Below are 24,136 nucleotides of genomic sequence, written 5' to 3'. Positions count from 1 at the left end.
CATATGTTTCTTTGGCGATGGGGAAATTCTATCCAGCAGAAAGTGGTATTTTAATAGGGTTTGGGGAGGGCTCAGCTGTTTACAGGTCTTTTGAAAAGCTTCAGGCTTTCTTGTCCTTCTTGCACATAGAGGCTTTTCAAACCTTTGCTTTCTCTGTGCTCATTAAATATAATTTTAGATCTGAGACATGATGAGATTCTATCAATTTAAGTCATATTTTGGAATAATGACTTAAGCTGAGCTAATTTCTCTTTGTTGGTTGTTAAACTAGATGAATGAAGCCCTCGTGACAAATTTGCCTCTCCCTCCACTCACCAATCATTCAGACAAATTGATGTTTCCATTTCCACAGTTTTCCCAACTTCCCTTATTTCTTCCCCCTTGTTTACCTCCCCTTCTGCCACTCACAATTTCCCTCCTGGCCTTATTTTCCAGGCACCCGCAGACTGCATCAGAGGCTTTCCCAAAACTGAAGTCCAGGAATGAAGTTCATTCCAAGTACTACCTAAATCTCTCTTCTCCCCACCATGAAATCTTGCACAGTTGATTCGAAGATGCATGTCAGGTGGTATTCTTTCCCTGGTGATGCAATTCATAGACTGCCTGTTCTCTCCCCCCACCCCACAATAAATGTAACCACAGGATTTGGTGCCATGTAATGCCTATAATGCTCCCTTCCCTCATGCATAAATTTTTCCTTGCTGAATTCAAATGGATCAATAATCAATCAGTTACAAAGTCAGAACTTTCATTATGCTACACATGACATTCTACAAATGAAAACAATAGCAATAAACTTTTTTTTTTCTGCTCAAACCTGGAAATTGTTCATCAGCCCATATTGACAAGGTTCATGTCGACATCTTGAGAAGTCGTAGCCCAACCCACAGGCTGCTGAACCATTGCAGTTCATCCCAGAAATGATGGTGTCATTCATGCTTCCGGTAGCATCTCGGACCACACAGGCCCCTGGGGAAACAATCATGGCTCATCAATTCTTTATAAGGGTGCTGCTCCCATGGGGTTCTCTACTGAAAACACAGTTTACTGTGAGTCTGAGCAGGTCCACTGCCATCCATCCTCTCTTGTCATCCTGGGGACATAGTAGGAGGAGGTTCCCATCCTCGGGGGCTTGAGAGCGCCCCCTGTCTCTGACAGTCTGCCACTGCTACTGCTCTGGGTGGTTTTGGTCCAAGCTCTCACCTACCTTTGTAGGACACTTGGGGATTGGATCTCTCTTACTTTCTGAAATGCACATGGCAGTGCTTTGCGCATGATATTCAATTCATATTTCTGGCCTGAAGCTACTGAGTAGGTGTTTTTTCAGGCAGAAGGATTTATTTCCTCATCTGTGAGATACCTAAGGGATAGCATTATTGAATTCTGGTAATTAAGAGAATGGAGCCCTTGTTTTCAACTGATGATAGTCCTTGCACAATTTCTTAAACAGTTGCAATTCTACTTTATAGAGAATGTTAATAGTTTAAATAATGAAGAAAATGGAGATAAAATATTGAGATTTCCTGGTAATATTAATGGTCAAATAATATTCTATCAAATATCACTTTCTTCCATTATTTTTATCCATTTTGGTATTTCTGTTATATTCCATTATAAATATTCTAGGATGAATATCTTTGTGCCTACATTTTTTCTTGTGTATTTCAAAATATTTTTCTAGGATAGATTCTTAGAAATGGAGTTATTAACTTTTTAAAGATCTTTGATACATATTTTACTAAACAACTTTCCTTATGAATAACTATAATCTCTGCCATTATCTATTTGATAGGATTATTGAAATATATGAATATATGTGTGAAATCTGTAGAAACTTTTCTGAACTACGTGAAGGGTAAATATTTTACAAACTAAATCCCAACCAATAAAACTGTTCATTTTACTCTTCAAACTCCAGCCAGTATGAATTTTCATTATTTGCTAATAATTTTAAGAGAAGGCCCAGTGACAAGTACTAATGGGAACCCTCAATTTTACTCACGGAATTCACATCCTGTGAATCTTCGAAAGACTTAAAAGGATCTTCAAGCTGAAGGAGTCATTTAAAATAATCAGTACAGGAATCCTGTTTACACAGCCCTGAGGGGTGGCCTCCCAGCCTCTGCTTAAACAGTTGAAATTATGAATGTTGGTTACCAAGCAAAACCATCTGTTCCAGATTTTACCTTTTTGTATTGTTCATCTATGTTGAATTGACTTTTCTGAATTGTAGATCTTCGCTTTTGCATAATACAGCTCCCTAAATTTTCATGAAGCCAAGCCATGAGCTATAACTTGCACTAATGACAGGCTATGGACCCCACGACTATCATCCTCTCCAGGGAAAAGTATAGAAATGGGATTTTCCCCCAGGCAAAGACTGGAAGAAACTCTGATTTCAGGTCTATAATTTTACTCATTTCTTCATTTTTACTTTGTGTGAGATAGGAAACCATTTGGGAAATTTAACTTAAGGTGATTTCAATGTCATTTAAAAATATGTCAATTTTCTAAAGTATTGGAATAAAATTTCTTTACATGTGACTAAACTTGGAAATGCCACAGCAATAGAGCTAACATTATCCAATTTCCTCAAATAAGAGACAGAGAGATGCAAAAATTCAAGTTAATGGTTTTGCTTTTCTCTCCAGAAACCAACGAAGATCAATGCGCTTCCCCGATTTCCTTCAGGCAGAGGACAAGTGGGATGTGCCCTTCAGTAAAATGGTCATTTGAGCTTCCGCAGTAGGGAGCTATATTCCCTAGTGTGCACAGAAAAGTTTTCTTCTAACAGTGTTCCACATTTCTTCCTCTCCTCCTATGGCATAAGCATGAAGTGACCCCCAGCCAGAAGGAGGTGTGGCTGCAGGCAGCCCATGGAAAGAAAGTCAGCTTCAGAACAGCAGGTGCATCCACATATTTTCTGCTTACTGAGCATTGTGAGGGCTGACCACCTACACTGCAGGCAGGTGGGTCTTGTTCTGATTTCCTGCCAACTGGTGACAGTGGCATTTCTATAGTAGGGACAGTAATGCAAGGAGGAGATACAGTTATCAATTCTATATCTTTCATACATTCCTAAGGCTTTTGTTTTGTCTTGTTTTGTTTCTGACTTCTTTTCTTTTGCTCTGTTTCTCACCTGTCTCCCAGGGCAAGGGAAGCAAATGCTGAGTGGTGGCTTCTTTGGCAGTGGGATTATCACCTGGAGTAGCTAAATGGGAATCTCTTTCTGTTCAGGTAGAATGACAATCTGATTAATTCTACCTTGGCTCTGACCCAGAAACACCTGTATCATAGCTTAATTGCATTCAAACCCCTAAAGCACCTAGGGAGGGAATTAAAAATGTTGTTTTTTAAAAAAAACTTTCTGTTTATGATCCACAGAGAGCCCACTGGACATGAAGAATGACCGGATTCCTTGTAATTCTGGCATTCTAACACCAGAGATAGCTTACCTACACAAATAGCAACTCCTATATAGGCGACAGTGGTGATGAAAATGGCCAGCATGGTTCCTCTGGGGATGGCATCTTGGGGATCCTTTGAAGAAATAACATGGTGGGATGAAGAGACAGGGTGGGTTAAGAAATAGAAATGACTTGGAGTTATTACTATTTTTCAAATGTTTAGGCTGCCCTTCCTGGGGCAGGTTCTAAAGAAAAGATCAGGCAAATGGCAAAGTAGAGAGCCTGAGCTCTTTTTGGACAAATATAAGGTATTCAAGGTGAATAAAGAAATCTCTAGAACTTGGTGCTTAGGCAGTCTCTAACCACCCGTGATGGAGTTTTTATAGAAAGGTAGACCAGTTAGCTCACCCACAAATGCATCTCCCTCCCTTTATCTCCTGTGAATTTCATGCAGATGTATCAGACCTTAAAGTATTAGGGGAAAGACATAAACATACCCTGCATATTGATGCTCCTTGACAATTTCTGTGTGTGGGTGTTAGTTTTGTACTAAGCTTAGACTTGCCTTTGAAAAAAATAACTTTGAAGCAAAAAGGATGATCTACTAAATTCTCCAATCCCTCATATTCTCCATTTGGAATCTAGTTCAGGAATGACTGCAATGGGAGATATTTAATTTCCATAAGCAGGCATAAAGAAAGAGGCAAATTTAAGCTTATACCAGAAAATGGGCTTTTCTTTTGCTTATGAATGTATATAAATTCACGGGGCTGAGCTCACACCATATATAATATATCATTTTATATCCTATCTTGGGGGCTAAATCATATCATAATCAATTTCCAAGCAGCATAACTTCTAAATAATTGAATCCAACTTAACAGGGGTTATTAAATAGAGATTTCAATGTATTCTTGCTTATAAGACAGTGCCTGGCATATAGTAGGAGTCAATAAATATTGAATTGAGGGAGGCACAATCTCAGTAGATATTAATTCCCCTACCAGAGGACCTGAGATTTTTCAATACAAATAAGCAATAAATGCAGTCAAAATTTGAGCTTTTTTGTTTTTGTTTTTAACTTAAATCTGCTGATCAAATCCATCCTAGGGGGCAACACATGGTACATGCAGACCCAACCTGACAGCTGGAAATAACTTTACATGTGAATCTGTCCCTAATGAGAGTCAAGTCAGCCCTATGGCGTTGCTCTGTGGTCATTGAGTCCTTCCTAATTTTTTAGGAATATTTGCATATAGGGCCGGTTCTGCTGCATACATACCTAGCCTCCTCCTTCCAAACTATTGTCTCCAAGAGTGATTTCAGCTAATGGGTGCAGCTGAACAGCACATCAAAGGAAGAAGAAGGTAATTGTGGTTGAAATGGGCCCCACTCAACCTCTCAACTCATGGTATGTTTCAGGTTTTATTTTATTGATTAACTATTTCTTGTGATCTGAGTGAAATGGGAGGATTAAGTGCAAAGAAAGGACATATATCTAAGGATTAGAAAGTGGCAGGCAGTAATGTGCCTCAAACACACACACTTAGTTTTTTATGTAGAACTATCTGCTACAAACTCTGAAATTACTTACTTAGAACGTACATGAGGGTCAGACTTGGCCCAATATAAATCCACATGTCAGTATCTTAATGTATGATCATATATTCACACTGTCTGCTCTGGCTCTCTCTCCCCTAAACAGGGACCAGGACTCTGACAAATTCTTAGTTTTCACTCTAAGTGCTGGTTTCCATCTCCCCAGCAGTAACTTAAAAGTTGAAACTTCCTTCATTAGATATTACATTTTTTTTCTTAAGACAGAATACACAAGCAATCTACTAGGTTGCAGTTTTTTGAGTGTCAACCATGTCCTAATCTTGAATCTCTGAAGCCACATCTTAACTATCCTGATTTGAGTACCTCCCAAATCTTCTCCTTGGTGCATATTTACAGATTATGAATTAATGTGTTAACAAATGGGAGGCTCAGGGTGGGAACTTTGTAGCATCCCTTTGTGCCAACTCTTGTTGTCACTGGCAACCTGAAGTGCCATCATGAGAAGGATTCTGAGGCTGTGAACAGAGGTAACATCTTGCATATCCCTATAGTATGTAAATAATACATGTTTACTAAGTTGAAATGAATCTATTATATTGTGATTATTTCTAGTTTCACTCTCAGAGAAATACTATCTTTAAGTACTGAAGTTTCCTTGTCATTTCCCACTATGTAGTCACCTCTCAGTTCTTAACATATTTGACCACTCTGGCTTTTGGTCATGTTAATTACTCCTTCTCTCTGTTTTTTAAAAGAATTTTTATTTATTTGAGAGAGAGGAAGAGAGAATAGAGTGAGCGAGAGAGAACATGAGTGGGGGTGGGCAAAGGGAGAGGGAGAATCAGGCTCCCCACTGAGCAGGGAGCCCAATGCAGGGCTCAATCCCAAGACCCTGGGATCATGACCTGAGCCAAAGGCAGATGCTTAACTGACTGAGACACCTAGGCACCTCCTGTTAATTACTGTTCTCAAAGCATTCTCCTCTCTTGACCTTCATGATCCCACTAGCTGTTGCGTTCCCTTACCTCCAAGATGGCTCTGTCTTTCTTCTTCATGGTCACCTTTTCTACCATATATATTTTGAATGTTCCCTGGGCACTTTCCTGGTCCTTTTCACTCCTCCCTCTTGCACAGTCTTGGATGAACTCATCCAGGCCATGGCTCCGAGTCCCGCCTTAGTACCTTTCCAGAGCTCCAGACTCATAAATCCAGTGACCCACTAGACAGCTCCACTCTGATGTCCTTTTTTGCCATGCCAACCTAAATGGCCAGATCTGTGCTTCTTTATCCTTAGCAATTACTGCATGGAATCAATTCGGTAGGTTGCACCCAGCATAAAAAGAATACAATAAAATAGAACTGATGTGACAGTATCAGAAGACATCATTTGTAATAAAGTTAAGAACTGCTGGGGGAAAATTTTCTCTGTGTGAACTTGACTGTGATGTATAATGTCTTCTGACTGCAGATCATCGTAGAAAACATTCTTTCCATTTCCTCTCCTAACCCTAACAAAAGCTGACCCCTTTGATCCTTTCCCCCTGCCATGGCCTTAAATCAGGCACATGCCATCTTTTGTCCAGACTGCTGTGTTATTGTCAAACTGATCTTTCTGCCCCCAGCCTCCCTACCTATCACCCCCCTCCACCCTCTAATCCATCTTTACAAGCTGCTAGCTGGCTCTCTCTAAAACACACATCTAAACAGCTTGCTCCCTGAACTAACTGCCTTAGTGTCTCTAGCTAGTTTTGGGATAACATCCAAACTCCCTTTTCTGTAGTTTAAAGGGTCTCTGACTTCCACTTAATAGAATATAGTAGTGTATGTGCTGAAAGTCACACTTAATTGCAAAATCACCTAAGTATTTTTAAGTAGAAAGAATGCAACTTTTTATAATACTATGACCACACGTGCCTTGAAAATCATGACAGGGGGGTGCCTGGGTGGCTCAGTCAGTTAAGCATCTGCCTTCAGCTCAGGTCATGGTCCCAGGGTCCTGGGATCGAGTTCTGCATCGGGCTCCCTGCTCAGCAGAGAGCCTGCTTCTCCCTCTCCTTTCTGCCTGTGCTGTTGCTATCTCTGTTTCTCTCTCTCCCAAATAAATAAATAAAATCTTTTTTTTTTTTTTAAAGAAATCATGACAGAACATTCTCTACATTTTCTTTATGTATCAACTCAAACTCAGAGACTCTCAGTACAGAGTGGATAGAGAAATAAAACTGCTTAGTAGTATAGCACCTCTAAATCAAGTCAACAGTCATTTTGTGAGAAAGGAGCTTTATGTGCTACCATTTTTAGATAGGGATATCTTCTGGGTTTTTGCTTGCTCCCATAGCATCAGGACACACAGAAGGTCCTTTATAAACATGCTTATGAAAATTTTGCTGAAGCGATTTTACTTGCATACCCCAGTCTACACATAAATTAATTTCCATCAGCAGCATCTTTCCCTGTGCCTTTTGACACTCCAGGCCTTCTGTTCCGACTGTCTCCCTCTTCTTTGTTCTATTGATGAACCCCTGTTTGTCCCTTGAAATCTGGATGGAGTGTCCCCATCCTCTGAAAGCCTCCCCTTGCTTCTTCAGGGACAGGTGATTACTATTTCCTCTTTCCCTTGTGCATGATTCTGTTCTTGCTTCTTACGACTCATACAGAGGGAGTCTGTCTTCACCTTAGACCATGAGCAACTAGAAGGGAGGATTGAGTTCTTTGCTTCCCCAGTGCCTGCTGTCAGTAGGCACTCTGTAAGTGTTGGCTGAGCTGAACTGATGACTAAGTGTCTAATACGAACTTGTTTCTAAGGAAAGCACAATATTCTTTCATTTAAATGTGTGCTTACAGTTTGCAGGATTTTAAATCAGTGACCTCTGATACTTTCCCAAATCTGAAAAACTGGAAGCTCCACATCCATTACTAAATTTCGTTAAGCAGCGATACTTAACTACTTGAATCATTTTGAACAAGTTAACTTAATTTTCTGAGCCTCCACCTAATCTATTTTATGCCGTATCTCAGCTCAAGAATTTACCATGGCACTGTGACCCCTAATATGACAAATCAAAATGCCTTTATTCATTCAATAAATAAATATTTATTGAAAACTTACTAGCTCTGAGGAAGTAGCAATGAATATAACTAAAGGCAAGGTCTCCACTCTGATGGAGTTATATATTCCAGGGCAGGCCTCTCTTGCTTAGGTTCCACCAATAGCTATTTCCCCTTATGTTATAAGGTCATCCAGCCTCATCAGGGCTTCTCCAGTTGAACTGTGAGGGATCCCTTACTGCCTCCAGCATCCCCATGACTGACTGTTCTTTTGTCTTCTCTACCTGGAATACCCTTACATTTTCTTATCAATAGTCAGTATTGAGCTTTTGCTCTAAGTTCACACTTAAAGATAGCGTCCTTGAGGAAATCATCCTGGACTTAACAACTATTATGTTTATTTCACGATTTATTTAGACAGTACATATGATTTTGATTTATACCATGTCTCTTGATAGCTCTTGCAAATATTTCTTATCTTCCAAAGTTGATTATAAATTTATTTTTTTAAAAGATTTTTATTTATTTATTCATAGAGAGAGAGAGAGAGAGAGAGAGAGAGAGAGGCAGAGGGAGAAGCAGGTTCCATGCAGGGAGCCCGACGTGGGACTCCATCCCGGGCTGCCAGGATCACACCCCAGGCTGCAGGCGGCGCTAAACCGCTGCGCCACAGGGGCTGCCCTGATTATAAATTTATTGAAGTAAAACCTATGCCTTCTCCTTTTTTGTATATAGTAGAGACTGTTTAGTACCCCCTAATACCCATTCACACCTTCTTCCCTTTAACACTAGAACTCTCTAAAATTCTAGGAACATGGCTGCCCAGCTAGAGATTACATTTCCCAGTCTTTTCAACTAGGCAAGGTCGCAGAGACTAAACTCTTGACCAATGGAATGTCAGCAGAAGTAATACCTTCAAGGTCCAGGAATTGCTTGCCCTCTATTCCTTATTTCACTTCCTATAGGCTAGAACATGATCTTGGAAGTGACCAGTCATCTTGGACCTTGCAGGTGAGGGCAAACTCCAAGGTTTCCATAAATCAAGAGAGGGCATCTGGGATTGTGGGCTACCTTTTGGAGCAAACTTTTCTTATTCCACTGCATGGCCTATGAGCTCAGATTTTTATTCACTAGAAAAATAAACTTCTATCTTGGTTAGGTCACTGCTACCAGTCTTTTATAAAACATTCAACTCAATATTCTAACATAATGCTCCTTACAATACTTAACATCAAGTAATATGAATAGAGTGCTAAATATATACCGATTAAATGAAAGAACATATCTCTGAATTTAATGACATAAAAATTCACTAATAAAGTGATTTGGTGGGAAGTGGGTGGGTTTTTTTTCTTCCTGAATGTTATGTGTTTTTGTTCCTTATGTGTTTTAAAAAGAGCTCTGATATTTTTTTTCACTGAGTTACATTCATTTTCTTAGAAATTTTATATGGTGTCAATATACTTTATTTTTCTGATATCACTGAATAAGACTTTTTGGAAGGACTCTCGGAAACAGGATGGTCTGAAATTAAATTTTGGCATTAAAAGAGAAAGCTTTTAAATTACTGGGACTCTTACAGAAATTTTAATTTTAACATCTTTAGGGAACTATGGTCTCCGTTGACCTCTATAACTCACGCTGCTCACCAACTGCACCGCAACTTCCTAGTACTACAAAAGCAGAGGAAAACAACATACCTCCAAATCTCCTGAGATATTGGCACCAGCAAGAATCCCAGTAGCTGCTGGGAAAAAAATTGCAAAGACAGAGAAGAAGCCTTCACCTTTTGTGAAGCTTGGCCCAAAGTTTTCTGCAAATATTGATGCTGCAACACAAATAATGAGAATATTATCATGTAGACTTTCTTTACAGAAAAGTAGATAGTTACCTTTAGCTTCTATCAAAGTATCACGTAAATGGGTCCCTATGTGCTAAATGGAATTAATTTAAAAATGTTGGTGTATTCCTGATAAACTTCGTGTTAATATTTGCTAAGAGTCAGCATATATATCACAAGGTTTTAGATCTCCAGAAGATGGCTCTGAAAAATTTTTGTGCCAATAGAGACCGAGGCCTCCTGACTTTTTTGAATCTAGAATATTGAGAAAGAGGGAAATGGAGAATTCTTCTCATGACCATACTGGTATATTCACAAATACAGCACACACACCACACACATAACCTGCCCTATACACACACATAACTACTCTCTTGCATGCATAACTACTCTAATCAACACACAGTTTTTCTGCTTTTATATGCCTTTTAAAAAAAATCATAGGAGAAACTTGTGGGCAAAACTATCTTAAATTTTTGATGTTTATGTTCTAACCTTCCCACTCTTTGCTCCCAGAGATTAGATCTTAAATTCTTATACTAAATTCTCATATATAGGAGAATAATAGTAAAGAGGAATGCTGGTCATAAAATAATACTATCCCAGGGGGTCTCAACAAATTACTTAAACGAGAAGGGAATAATGTAGAAGAAAAACAGAAAAATGAGGGAAGGAAAATGCAAACAAAAGAATCTGGGATGATGTAAAAACAAGGAAAGAAAATTTAAGTCTTCAGAAAAAATACAGCAGGAGCTAGAAGAGGGAAAAACATAGAAAGGAAAAGGATGTTAACCTGCAAAGCAAAAAAGACAAACTTTACAAAGAAGAAGAATCAGGAAGAAAGAAATGATCTGATACCAAAAGGAAACAGATACTAATAACTGAATAAATAATAAAGGGAAATATTTTAAAAATATCATCAGTAGGGGATCCCTGGGTGGCTCAGCGGTTTAGCGCCTGCCTTTGGCCCAGGGGGCGATCCTGGAGTCCGGGGATCGAGTCCTGCATGGAGCCTGCTTCTCCCTCTGCCTGTGTCTCTGCCTCTCTCTCTCTCTCTTTCTGTCTCTCTCATGAATAAATAAAATCTTAAAAATAAATAAATAAACACAATTTCAACAGTGGATTCTTGAGTAAACTAGAGTGGAAAGCTTGGAAGATGTGCATAGGTGGAGTAGAATTTCATGCTTTGTGACATTTCCTCAGGATGCTACACCAACGCCAACAATCTTCTGTGCTTAAAAACCTGACAGTGGTGCTTAACTAGGTAATGCTATAGATAAGCAAGGTGCAAAAAAAGTTTAGCAGGGGGGTGCCTGGCTGGCTCAGGAGGTAGAGGATATGACTCTTGATCTCAGTTTGTGAATTTCAGCTCATACTAGGTATAGAGATTACTAATAAATAAAATCTTAAGAAAAAATAAACAGAGGGAGAGACAGAGTACAAGCAAGGAGAGTAGTGGGCAGAGGCTATGGGAGAAGTAGACTCCCCACTGAGCAAGAATACCATATGGGACTTGATCCCAGAACCCTGAGATCATGGCCTGAGCTGAAGGCAGATGTTTAACCAACTGAGCCACTCAGGTGCCTCAAAAATAAAATCCTTAAGAAAAAAACCCCAGCAGTAAAATGGCTATGTTTGGCTTTAGTGTTCTCAAGTGTTGAACAAATTGTCTGAACTATGTTTTCTTTCCTTGCATGTATGACTCTACTTCTAGTATTTGACAGCAACAAAAATTTGTCCCACACTTGAAGGTTTCCAAAGCACCTTTGCATCTACGATCTTTTTTACTTCTCAAAAATCCTCTCAGTAAATTATTGCTCACACTTCAAGAGAGAAATTCGAGGCCCAAACACATTATGTGACTGGTCTAGCTGGCAAGCAGCAGGGTTGAGACTCACTCCAGATTTCCTGAGCCCAGCTCCAGGCTCTTCCCTGGATCACAATGGGATTCTCATGGTCGCATGGGGATCACAGGGATGATGATGGAGACAGGCAGTGAAGAACCACTGATTGTGAAGCAACTCATCTGTCACACGTACCTTGGTAGTTAAAGAAACCTCTGGACTTCTTCTCATTGTTGGAGGGAATGACGGTTCCAATGAAGAAGTTTGCAATAGCAATGAGAAGAATGACCAGAAGTATCACCTGAGCCTGGAAGGGCAAAATAAGAGAATTATGTAACAATTTTTTACATAATTATAAAAGTCATGTCCACTGAAAGTCCACTGGAGAAAGACTCTGACTGGTTATTCTGGTTAAAACTACTATCCAGACTAGGTAATAGTATATCCCTATAGAATGGCATCTTAACAAGCCTTATCTGACTTGAGTGTGGAAGTTACATTTTCAATGGGGGCATTTGTGTGGGCACTTGAAGGGGATATTTCAAAAACATTCTAAGTATTAGGTGGGTAGCTTACTATAGGGTCTTCAGGAATAGAAGTGGAGCCCAAAGTTTTATCACTGATAGAATCTATTTCTTTTCTAGGCAGAGTGCCTATGGATTCTTTCCTTTCCCAGTGCTAAATGCAACAGCAGTTGCATTAATAACACAATAATTCATAGAGTTCCTGTGATGCCTTGTGCATTTGATGTTGGGTCACCAGTGTGTGCCCAGCATATGTGGTTTGCAAGTTTGACAAATCAAATGGTCTTTCTTTATCCCCTACTCCCCCTGCTGACATTTCTGGGGTCTGTTGGCTTGGCGTTCCGATATGCTGTTCCCTCTGTAGAGAATGCACCTTTTTCCTACTCTTTGCATAACATTTCCTTTGTTTCATCCTTAAAGTCTTAGTTCCTTACTCAGAGAAGACTTTTTTGACCACTGAATCTAAATAATAGCAGCTAACATTCGCTGAGGGCCTACAATAACAGACAGACTTAAGTTTACCAGTATTCTTTCAGATAAATAATACCACCAATAACTGTATGAAGTAGGTAATACTGTTATCATTTTAAAGATAAACTGAGAAAAAAAAATTAAGATAAACTGAGGCACAGAGAGGTGAGGTAAGATCATACGGATGTAAACCAGAATAAAATCCAGGTGCTGTGGCAATAGAGCGAGAGCTTTAAACCTGCCCTCTAACTGCCACAAAGCTACATTGCCTCCCTCAGGGAATAAAGTCATTGAAAGCAGATTCCCCTTATTTTCTATCTCAGTGCCCTGTTTATTTCCTTTATAGCACATTCACAGTTCAGCATTCTATATTTACTTGTTTATCTACTTGATTGTTACTCATATCCCCACAGACCATATGCTCAACTAGGGCCAGGATTGTGCCTGCTTGGGTCACAACTGAATATGCAGTACCTAGCAGAATGCCCAGCATGTAACAAGCACTGAATTAATTTTCATTTGACATGTGATTAAATAACCCACAAATAAATGCCATATAAGGAATGATTTCCATTGCCTTATGTAGGTGGGCGGGCTGGTGACCTCTTGAGGTCTAGGTACTGTATCTCCAGGCACTTAAGACCTGTTGTGACTACACCCAGTCACTCTAGAGAGTCCTAAATCAGGGAAAAGATATGCTCCCATCATTCAGAATTTTACCTACTGTATTACTACTAGTTAAGTCCAGATATTCTCTAGTTCCAGGACCTACAGTAATCTCAAATTTACTCCTGAAGTACTGTGTCTCAGAGGAGAATGATAGCTTCTGCCTCTATTCCCTTGTCCCATCACATAGGCCATTTCCTTTGGGCTTCAGCACCCACAGTCAGCTTGAGAATAGGACCGCAGTGGGATTGAGGTGGTTCCCAGCATGTACCATTACCACGATCATATGGGGTCTGTGTGTGATGATGGCAGCCACCTTGGTGTCTATGTCATGGTAATGACAGCACAAAGGACAGAGTTGAGGCCTGATCATGTGACACATGAACAGTGAGTCGTGACTGCCTCACATCATGCTTTGAGGGCTTGGGGCTCCCGCCCCCCAGTGTTAACCTGAAACTTTTGACATAGCAAGTAATAATAGCAATCCTTTTTGAATATGGGGTATGTTCTATTCCTGCAATTTGGTCAAGACCTGAGCAGCAGTGGCTGATAACATCATTTTGAGAAAATCACCTTTGCTTCCCATTCCATTCCAGCTACTGAAATCCCTAAAAGAATCACCACTGTGATGGAGCCTATTATCCGTATGTCATTGGTTGGATCCACCATCATTGAATTGCTCTCCTGGAACAACAACAAAAGTCGCCAAAATGGTTAGAGACAGAGCTTTTTTTGCCCGAATGCCGTAGTGTAGAATTGAACAGTAAAGAAGAAAAAATGTGCACTAATGGCCATGTAGGATAATAGAAAAATGAAGTGCTCCTTAAATTGGAGATTAATATTATTTTGTCCTATAATAATAAGGCTTTGGCAGCCAAGGTTAAGAGTTGGAAATCCTAGATGCTCATTCTAGTCACAGCTTTTAAAACTATTATAGCACTAAGATAAGTAGGTACACATATAAATACAATGTTTTGCTTCAGAAGAATGACTATTTTTGTGTATCAAGGGGAATCTTAGAGAAATGAAAATAAGTCATTTTAAATGTGAATATTGGAAAATAAATATTCAATTAAATAACAAACTCTATAAATGAAATAACACATTTCTTGAAGGTAACATACCTTATGAACTATATAATTCACTCATTTATTCATCTAATTTTCAAATAAAGGTACTATTATTAATTGAATTCGGTGAATATTATCATGACCATGAAAGGAGAACTAGAAGTTAGTTCACATATCAACTAGTTAACATGCTCACATACATAATGCTGTGTAGACAGAGCACCTAAACTAGGAAATGCTTAGTTCTCTGCAGTGAGTTGTTTTAACGTTTGAACTATCTTTCCTTTTGGAAATCTATAACCATGGTAGTAATATTGCTGCTGACAATAACTAACCCATTATTTATCTTTTGTTTCATATTTTACATAGTATTTCATGTACATTGTTTCATTTGTTCTGTACCACATTTCCATGAAATACATAGATCAATATTATTAGCCCATATGATAGATTTGAGAGGCAATGTTCAGATGAATACAGGGACTGGCTGAGAATGTCTCAGCTGATAAATAAGAGAGCCAGGATTCCAAGTCAGTTCTGAGGCCAAGCCTAGAATTTCAACTATATCCAACATCCGCATTCTACAGAATAAATCTATTTCTTCTCTCTTGCCATAATGATATCCCCTAGCGCTCTGAAAAAGGCAAATTGAATTGAATTATCTTACTTGGTTGAAGAAAAGAAAAACTTGTAATTACCTTAAGAAGATCTACCACTGTTTCAGCAAATCCCACCACATACATAGCAACAGCCACTGCATTGGCAAAAGCAAAGATCAAGCCTATAGACCCACCGAACTCGGGCCCTAAGCTTCTGGAAATAAGATAGTAGGCCCCACCTAAAACAAAAAAATGAACATACTTTACTCTGAGGAACTGCTAAGGGATTTAGTTTATATGACCAAATAATTTTGGATAATTTTTATTCTAGTAAAAATATCGCAACTTCCTAATAATTTTAGGAATCTTGTGTCACTTTAATGAGTAAGTTAGCCTTTCCTTGTACTCTGAGAACTGTAACAGAACACGGTAGAACTATCCTGACATAGTAAGTTCTGATTTATCGAAACCTAATTGTATACAAATGTTTCAAATAAGACTATAGCAAACTTTACCAAAACAAAGTGCTTTGCCTTTTCAAAAAAATTCACTGGTAAGTTTAAATCAATAATGTAGTCAAAGTAAAATGTTATATTTGAAATCTCCAGGAACAGGCAGGTCTAGGCAGAAAATGAAGTAGGTGAAGTTTATCATTGCTATTCTAACTTCCTTTCTGGTACATATTTGCTGCATAAACAGGTATCTGTATACACAGCCCCTGGGTGGCGCAGTCCATTGAATGCAGACTCTTGGTTTTAGCTCAGGTTGTGATCTCAGGGTTGTGGGGTGGAGGCCTGCATTGGGCTCTGCTCTCAGCTTGGAGTCTGCTATTTTCTCTCTCCCTCTGCCCCTCCCCACCACCCACAGAATAAATTAATAAATCTTTTTTACAAAGTTTTCTGTATAGTGCTACACATTATCCACTCTATAAATTGGAATGAGTTCTCTATGTTTTTAGCTCAAGAAGGCATGATTATTGCCAAATATCCATTTGTATATGGGGATGGCAAATGGGAAGGAAGATTGGGAGGGTTTGGAACAATTGCTTCTCCTTTGGACCTTGAAAAGATGGTTCTGTGTATGGCTGTGAACTTCTTTCTGTGCACAAAAGTCTGAGCTGTGTTGGTTAACTCCTAGAGGGTGCTGAGAGCAGGTAAAAAAGGCTAAATGTCAAGAGGCCTAGGTAGCTAGATGTTCCGACAGACCATCGCAAACTAATGTCTTCCTATACCGAGCGAGTCTCAGAGGTGGACAGAACTGGTAGGGGAATGATATCAAACAAACATCTCAAAACAGAACAAAAACTGTCTTTTATGGAAAAGGAATTTCCTCCACTGTAGTAACTCCTTTGGGGTAAAGGGTCAAAGCTCTCTTTAGAGATGTAACCAGTTCTCTGGTGGAGCAAATCTCCATTATCCCTTTTGTCCACACTACATTAAATAAATTAGCTAACCAGTGACTTAGGTCTCATCAAAATGAGAGGGGCAGGGGAAGCTGTGAGAGGATATGTGTTTGTGGGAGGGAGAGTGCTCTTAGAAGGGCCTGGGTAGGAACATCTGAATAAGATTGAGGCCCCAGGAGCCAAATAGAATGGGAGAGGGGAAGATGAGTTACAGCAGCAATGACAGACTCACCCTCTTCACTTTTTGCTAGTCCTGCTTATTCCTGGATGATTTAAAAGTAACTTTTTGTTCTGTTTATTTGCTTCTATTTTCTTTTAAAGGATCCTCTCAGGCCTGTGGGCCACTGGGAGCATTGTGTTAGGGTGAATTCTGAGGGCTTACCAAATGGGAAGTGTCAGCTGGGGTGCAGAGTAGGCGTGAGAGAGGGCCAGTGGGGCTCAGCCAAGGCACAAAGAAACCACGTATTTTACTGTAATTATTTATTCCTTCTTTCTGGACACCTGGTCACTCTTTATAAACATGTTTAATCACAGGAAATGGGTCAAAGAAAACCTTCTGGAGATCTCTTAATTTTATTTGAGAGAATTTGCCTTGATGTTTAAATTTGGGTTAGTTCACTTTGCTTTAAGGCTTTGGGGACTAATTATGAATATGCAAATTTTGCTTCCAGCGTTAAACCAATTCTAGACATGACTTTGTAACCCAAGCTTGTAGTCATAAGCAAATGAATTGGCTTACCTCCTCTTACTACTCCATTTGTGCAAATAGCGGACATAGAAATACCTGTGAGTGTTGTCACTACCACACTCAGGCCAATGATGATGACTCCGAGACCTGCAAAATCCCCCAAGAAAAGTGTTTGGTTCCGGTAAATCAAGAAGTCACCAGCACTTCAGGAAGCAGTGGTCTGAGTCTTGTCACAGCAGAGTTGGTCTCCCCATGAAAAACCTGAAATGTTCTAAATGATCCCAGTCCATGAAGGTCTCAGGAGCCCCTGAAATGTACTGAACTTTAAAACTGAAGCCATGTCCAGGGATCATTTCCCAAGACACTGCTGGCAAGGGGTGTGCAAACTGGCCTGAAAAAGAAAACATTCACCAGAGGAATCTGAGCATCTGGAAGCCACGAGCTGCAATGTGCCAGAGAGGTCCATTAGAGGAGATCCCATAGATGACCAGCACGGACCAGGCCTGAACTCACGGTACCTTAGGTTCCTTCTGCATCCAGCTCACCTATGTAGTTCACCAGGCATCAAAAACATCGAGGCTACTTGCTTGCTCCAGTCAAAAAGAAGTATATAAAAACTTTTCCTACCCGTGGCAAGCGATGAGGGCATTTAGGTATCTTAAAAATGTTACCTCCACGAACAAACCCGTTAGTCGCTATTGCAGAAGTTGACAACCCCGTTATAGAAGTTACCATGGTGGAAAGGAGAATTATGAGAACTCCAAGACCTGTTAGCAATGAAAAATAAAAGATAGTACATTTTACTTTTCTTACTTGGATTCCCTATTGCTGCAAACTATACTGCCTCTGATTTAAGTTTTCACCTCCACGCCTTGGGCCCCAGTGGAGTTGCTTTGTGCTCCGGAGAAACTGGTTTGCCTGGCATAAAGATCAAGTTGGAGGCCTGCTCATTATGATGAAGGATGGTCTCCCAAAGTAAACACAATCTAAAATGCAGCCCTGGAAAGGAAAAGTTGACTTCTGCTGGTGTCCTGGGAGAGGAACTACCCTGGCTGTGAAAAGAGAAAACATGACATTTGACCTTCTCTCTTGCTTGAGAGGAACCTGAATGAGAAAGTTGGGGGCTTGACAAAGGTTAAATCCTTCCCCATTTTTCTTGCATCTCTCTTGCCTGGAGGAGAAAAGAAAGGAACGGACTTGGATTACCTTTGAACACACTCCAGAAAGGTCAGTGGTGAGCTATCTGAGCCTGTGTTGCCTTTACCTTACAAATGATCATGCAGGTCACACGTTTAATTACCTCCTCTGACATATCCATTTGTGGCAATAGCAGAGGTGGATAAACCAGTGATACCAGTCACTGTCACGGCTAAGCCGATGATAATCACACCAAGACCTCAGTTGAGAGAGGAAAAATAAAGGCAATTAAACAGTGAAACAATCCATTAGATCGTTTACATAAAAGCCAGCAAATCTAGGGTAATCACCAAAGGACCACATCTGAATTAACAAGTTGGCCTGGAAACCACCAGAGTAAATGCTCAGCTTTGAAGGTTTCTGCCTGTAGCAGCACAGATCCTAGAAACTGGAGAGCTAAGATGTGCAGTGAAAATTGCCCAGAACTGAACAACCATGGCTGGTCAAAATTTAATGTGAACCCCATTTTTTACGTTGTTCTAGATGCCTACAGACATAAAAATTGGTCAATACAATTCTAAGCCGCTAATATCACTGGAGAGTAAATGTTCATCCTTCCAGGTAACTATCTTTTTATGTACATTTGGTTGTCTGGGAGTGCAGATTTATATACAATGTAGTAAATTGTTCATCTGGCAGATAAGTAAAGTGGAAAGATTCAAATTGAACTACATTTACCGATTGGCTATGTGACCTCTGGCAAGTTACTTATTTTCTGAACCAAAAAGAGCAATGAAATTTGAAAGCACACGTCTGGCTAGCTAGCACGGTGAGTAGAACATAGTACACAACCAGTGGCCCTGCTTTTTCGTCATGTCCCGATAGCTGTAAATAGGTGTTGTTCACGGAAAGCCTGCTATACATCCAGCTGGTGTCAGGTAGCATGTGAGATGCGAGGAACAAATGAAATGAAATGAAGAAAGCTGCCTCAAGGATCTTATGGTGCAAAGGTCAATGATTCTAAGAGGGAGAAGGTGATAAATGGAATTCAGAGAAAGACAAGGCTGCTTTCAGCTTCAGAAAACATACAGTCAAGAGGATACTGAAGGGTAGCATGATATGCTACCCCAAAATGTACCACTTTAGCAGAAAGATTATTTTGAACTGAAGGTGACAGAAAAAAAGCAGATACCTCCCCCTTTTTGCCTAAAAACAAGATATAAGTTTGTAAAGTGGTCTCCACTTTCCTCTATACTGGGAAGGGCAGAAAGTAATGGTCAGAGCCAATTCTAGAGCCTTATTAGCTAGGGTAGCACGAGAGGAACCTACTAACAAACGTTACTTATTTTCCTCATGTGTCTGCCTTCCCGCAATTTGCCACCCTAGAAACTCAGTCCTTTCCATTGTCTTGTTCCTTCTCCAAAAATCTCTTGTTCTCTTATTAAAATGCTACATAAGGGCAGCCCAGGTGGCTCAGCAGTTTAGCGCTGCCTTCAGCCCAGGACCTGATCCTGGAGACCCAGGATTGAGTCCCACATTGGGCTCCTTGCATGGAGCCTGCTTCTCCCTCTGCCTGTGTCTCTGCCTCTCTCTCTCCCTCTCTCTGTCTCTCATGAATAAATAAATAAATAATCTTAAAAAAAGAGAGAAAAAAAATGCTACGTAAGCCCTCTCCTCTGAATGAATGACTCATTGCTGAGTCTTCTCATATGTACATGTGATGTGTGAGTTAATAAACTTCCAATTGTTTTTCTCTCGTTAGGTGGTTGGTTGCCAGTGTTACAGAAAGATGTGTGGGGTCACAGGCACTGAAATCACCCTGGCTCTAGCCAGAATGCTCTCGCCTGGGTCTGTTAGGTATGCTCCCCCACATGAAATGGATGCTGCATAATTGTTGTTGGAAGGCTCTCTCATTCCAGAGATAATCAGAACAGGAGTCTTCTAATGGAGGCTATGATCTCTCTGGCCACGCCCTGGGAGAAGGAAGGACATTCAGAAATGGAAACAAGGCATTGGAGGCTGCCTTTCTTGATGTTCCATGCTATATCTTGGCTCTATAAGAAGTCTCCAGGCTCTTTTACAGTTTGAAGTGCAATAGGAAGAGACTAACTGTAGGCATGAGATGCAAACTTGGACCATATTGCTTCAGTCCCTAAAGACTCTTCAAGTTTGGTGTTGTGAGAAACAGTTGCACTAAATTCTTCAAATGTATGGCAGGGATTCTGTGGTGACCATCACCTCTGCCTCACCATGTGGCCTCAGTTCTTTGCACCCCAACAGGTAATTTCTTCTTATCTTTTGCACACTACTGCTTCTGATTTTGTTTTGAGGACATTTGATGTCAAATGTTTAGCTCACCCCAGCAACTACACAGAGCTCTATAGTTTGCATTTCAGGACACTAAAGCTACTCTGACTTTATTATTTCCCTACCCTTATTTTCCTTTCGTTTCTATTTCCCCAACAATTCTTACTTATTTGTTTGCGTTGTATACATTTCTGTAAACCATTTGAAATCCTGGAACAAAGTTTTATACATTTAAACAGCAAGAGATTTGCTCTTCTCTCACAGTCAAACATGAAATCCCAGGGTAAGAGGCAGCTTCAAGAACATTCAGTTTGTAGTTGTCTCCAAGTGAGGTCCTTGAATCACCTACTTCAGGAAAGTCCTGAAGTGTTTATTAAAAATGCCCAGACTCACTGAGTGTGAATCCTTCAAAGAGAATCCCAGGATTCTGTGGTTTTGTAAACTAACTTCCTGGGTAATTCTCAGGTACCCCACAGTCTGAAGATTACTGCACTACCTTAGCCTATCTCATTTTGTGTCTGCCTAGACAGCAGGGTTCTTTAGCTTTATCTTCAAAGAATTGATTGGGAAATGATTAATCCAGCTCCTTAATTTTCAGATGAGGAAATGAAACTCATGGAGTATATAAATGACTTGCTTCAGGTCATACCTGTTTCATCATATCCTTCTTCCATGCTTGATGTTTATTAGAAACTATCTTGCCCCAGCCAAAGTCTCCGAGTCAGAGAAGACCAATTCAATGGCATTTGTGGTTTATTCTATCATTTGCTTTTGGGGAAAGGACAGCCCAAACTCATGGCCCTGGAACGACTACCCAGGGGCTGTAGCTACAGTGACTCACGGCTACAGCTTCCTTCTGGCTTTGTTCCCAGAGTCTCCTCTTGAAAATGTATTCAGGTTTCTTCTCCAAACTATCCCCACAACAAAGAGAAACTACTTGTATTTGCTTCTTTTCTTACCCAATAAAGGGAATCCAAATGGGACCCAGAAGGTGACTTAATCAACTCATTTAGCTTTAATTTCACAGCAAAGGCCAGTAAAACTGAGTAAGGGTGGTAATAAGTTTCTATGACTCACTAAAGTCTACTCCATGAGAACTAAACAACAAACAAACCCTTGTTCAAAGGAAAATCCACTAGACACCCATTTAAAGTAGGGTATGACTACTTAAATAAATAGGTCCTTGTTAAAACAATACTGATGTCTGAAAGTACAATAGAGTTTAGCAGAAGATAGGGTTCTTCATATTTTATAACTCTGTAATAAGCATGAAACTGTGAAGAATAATGTAAGATCTGATTAAAGTTCAGATTATTGCCCAAACGCATGGATGTTAAATAAGTTGCATTAGAAAGAATTACTCTTGCCCTTGGCTACACTCACACCTCCAAACAAAGTAATGTTGCTTGATGATCTCAATAAGTTACTAAACTGCCCTTAAAAAACTAATTTTGCGTGAAACCCTGGAGCAAACACTTGGCAATATTAAGATGCAGATTTTCCATGGAACAGCATATACTTATTTTGTACCCTGTGGCTATAAGCATTCATTTGATATGCATCATAAAGCTGGCAAGCAGCCCTTTGTCAGGAACCCAACAGTTGCCAAACATGAAACATGGAAAAACTATGGGAACTGGTTCCAGTGTTTCAATTTACAGCTCAGCCCTTTCTTGTTGCGAGTTAGTCTTCTGGTGATGCTCAATATGTTTTGACGAGCAAAGGCAATAAATAATGACCAAGTACCTTTGAATGTGAATTAAGATACATTCTGGAGCAGTATCTAAAAGCACATCTGAAGCTCTATGTTCTCGATACTAATGATTTATTTGGCTTCTCCAAAAGTGGATCTATAATGTATTTCCCATGTATAGAGTGGAACATCATTAATTTGTATCACATTAAATCAGGGACTTTGATAAATTAAAATTTAAAATAAAAATTTTTTTAAATTTTTATTTATTTATGATAGTCTCAGAGAGAGAGAGAGAGAAAGAGAGAGAGAGGCAGAGACACAGGCAGAGGGAGAAGCAGGCTCCATGCACCGGGAGCCCGACGTGGGATTCGATCCTGGGTCTCCAGAATCGCGCCCTGGGCCAAAGGCAGGCGCCAAACGGCTGCGCCACCCAGGGATCCCTAAAATAAATTTTTTATATAACTTTTACCAATATGCTCCCAATAAAATAAAAAGCTTGCCACAGGAAATGATATTTTAAATAAAATACCACCTTTAAAAACATCAAATAATCACTGGAAATAATTTCAACGTCATGCATTTTCCTTTAGAAAAATTAGTAATAGTTACATATGTTATCTTAGTCATTTTATCTATTATTTTTAAGCCTCTACCTGGCAATATTTTATTAACCTTTGTTTTCTTACCACCGGCACCTGAAAGTAACACAATTATTTTCTTTGGAAAATGTCCAACTAATTCAGCATGAGTCAGGTCATGCTGTTACCACTTTTCCCACAAGCTGTTTTTGTCAAGTGAAATTTTGCCAATAATCAATAAGGGGGATGCCACATGTCAGTATGTCCCCAAATCTGAACAGTGCTATTTCACATATACATGTCTCTATGTATTGGTATACCTAAAACTCGAAGAAAAGATAGAAATATTTGCGTGAGCATTTATATGGTCGGCAAGCTGGAAAATTCCAGTCTTCCAGAAGTTAACGCTTCACTTTTCCTCTGTGACAAACATTGTCCAAGAGGCAACGTTAAAGAGCTGGAGCGCAGATTCCTTCTGTGACCTTGAGCTCACATTCAGCATTCGTGGTCAAAACAAGTTGCTTATGGAGTTTATAGCTGACATTGAAAACTCTACGCGGGGGATGGGGAGAAGGCTTACCAATTCCAGCCTCTCCAACAATCCAGGAGAGGCGAATGAAGAGCATGACACCCCAGATGTTCAGCATGCATCTTACCTGTGGGTTGAAGGGGCATGGAAAGGGACGTCAGACATGGTAGTGCGGCAAAACCTAGCTGGCTCTGCAGCTCTGCTATGGGGCTTTGCTAACAGTCTCTGAGGACACCGAACAAACAGATTTCAGGTGGAAACATAGGAGCTTTCTCACCAGCACACCTTTCACCCATCCAAACTTCACAGCGCCGGCTTTATCCTCCCCTTCCTTGTTTTCAGCTTCTTCATCTCCAGGCATCCCATCACCGTTAGCAACCCTGTCAACCGAGCCGGGTGCCACTGCCACATTCTGCATTTGTACAGGTAGCAAAAACACAACGTTTGGTCAACACAGGGACCCATAGAACTTCCAAAGGCAAATCAAAACAATTGACATAAAATTTTAGACATACACACAAAAGGAAACATTCTAGCATTTGAATAAGGTAATCATTTTTTTCCCCCTGGGAGCTGGTGAGTTCATTTTATGAATGATTTCAGGCACAGTGAGACTGTGAGGGTAGCAAAGGAGCTTGGGCAGTTCAACTGGCGAAAATATTACCTTAGGAGAAAATGGTCAGATTTGGGTACGTCTAGAATACAAAAAGAACAAAGGAGAGAAAAAGAAAGTAAAGGTGGGGCAGAAAGCCTATCAAAAGTGAATGAAGTGG

The 24,136-nt window shown here is 40.0% G+C and overlaps 1 protein-coding gene and 1 long non-coding RNA gene across 5 annotated transcripts in view; one reads left to right on the top strand and one right to left on the bottom strand.

Annotated features, from left to right (window-relative positions):
- The window catches only part of SLC12A1 (solute carrier family 12 member 1), a 90,054-nt gene that overhangs the window by 53,406 nt on the left and 12,512 nt on the right, over positions 1 to 24,136 (bottom strand). The window contains exons 3-11 of one of the 3 annotated variants that reach the window (XM_077881011.1): positions 23,641 to 23,775; positions 23,415 to 23,490; positions 18,417 to 18,512; positions 15,126 to 15,265; positions 13,931 to 14,041; positions 11,892 to 12,003; positions 9,713 to 9,840; positions 3,456 to 3,540; positions 818 to 969 (exon numbers count right to left, since the gene is read on the bottom strand). In XM_077881011.1, coding sequence (XP_077737137.1) covers positions 818 to 969; positions 3,456 to 3,540; positions 9,713 to 9,840; positions 11,892 to 12,003; positions 13,931 to 14,041; positions 15,126 to 15,265; positions 18,417 to 18,512; positions 23,415 to 23,490; positions 23,641 to 23,775 — 1,035 coding nt within the window. Of the gene's footprint in view, positions 1 to 817; positions 970 to 3,455; positions 3,541 to 9,712; positions 9,841 to 11,891; positions 12,004 to 13,930; positions 14,042 to 15,125; positions 15,266 to 17,167; positions 17,264 to 17,787; positions 17,884 to 18,416; positions 18,513 to 23,414; positions 23,491 to 23,640; positions 23,776 to 24,136 lie in introns of all 3 variants that reach the window. The other 2 variants (XM_077881012.1, XM_077881014.1) reach the window with 2 other exon arrangements.
- LOC144303173 (uncharacterized) overlaps positions 1 to 24,136 on the top strand; it is a 41,872-nt gene that overhangs the window by 15,122 nt on the left and 2,614 nt on the right. Inside the window, exons 3-5 of one of the 2 annotated variants that reach the window (XR_013370225.1) lie at positions 13,954 to 14,070; positions 18,797 to 18,874; positions 20,016 to 20,533. This is a non-coding gene — a long non-coding RNA (uncharacterized LOC144303173). Of the gene's footprint in view, positions 1 to 435; positions 1,299 to 13,953; positions 14,071 to 18,796; positions 18,875 to 20,015; positions 20,534 to 24,136 lie in introns of those variants that run through there. The other variant, XR_013370224.1, reaches the window with a different exon arrangement.

Source organism: Canis aureus, chromosome 32 (genome assembly GCF_053574225.1).
Source record: "Canis aureus isolate CA01 chromosome 32, VMU_Caureus_v.1.0, whole genome shotgun sequence".
NCBI classification, from domain to species: Eukaryota; Metazoa; Chordata; class Mammalia; order Carnivora; family Canidae; genus Canis; species Canis aureus.
The sequence above is the reverse complement of the archived record's forward strand: the minus strand, read 5'-3'. Positions and strand labels throughout refer to the sequence as shown.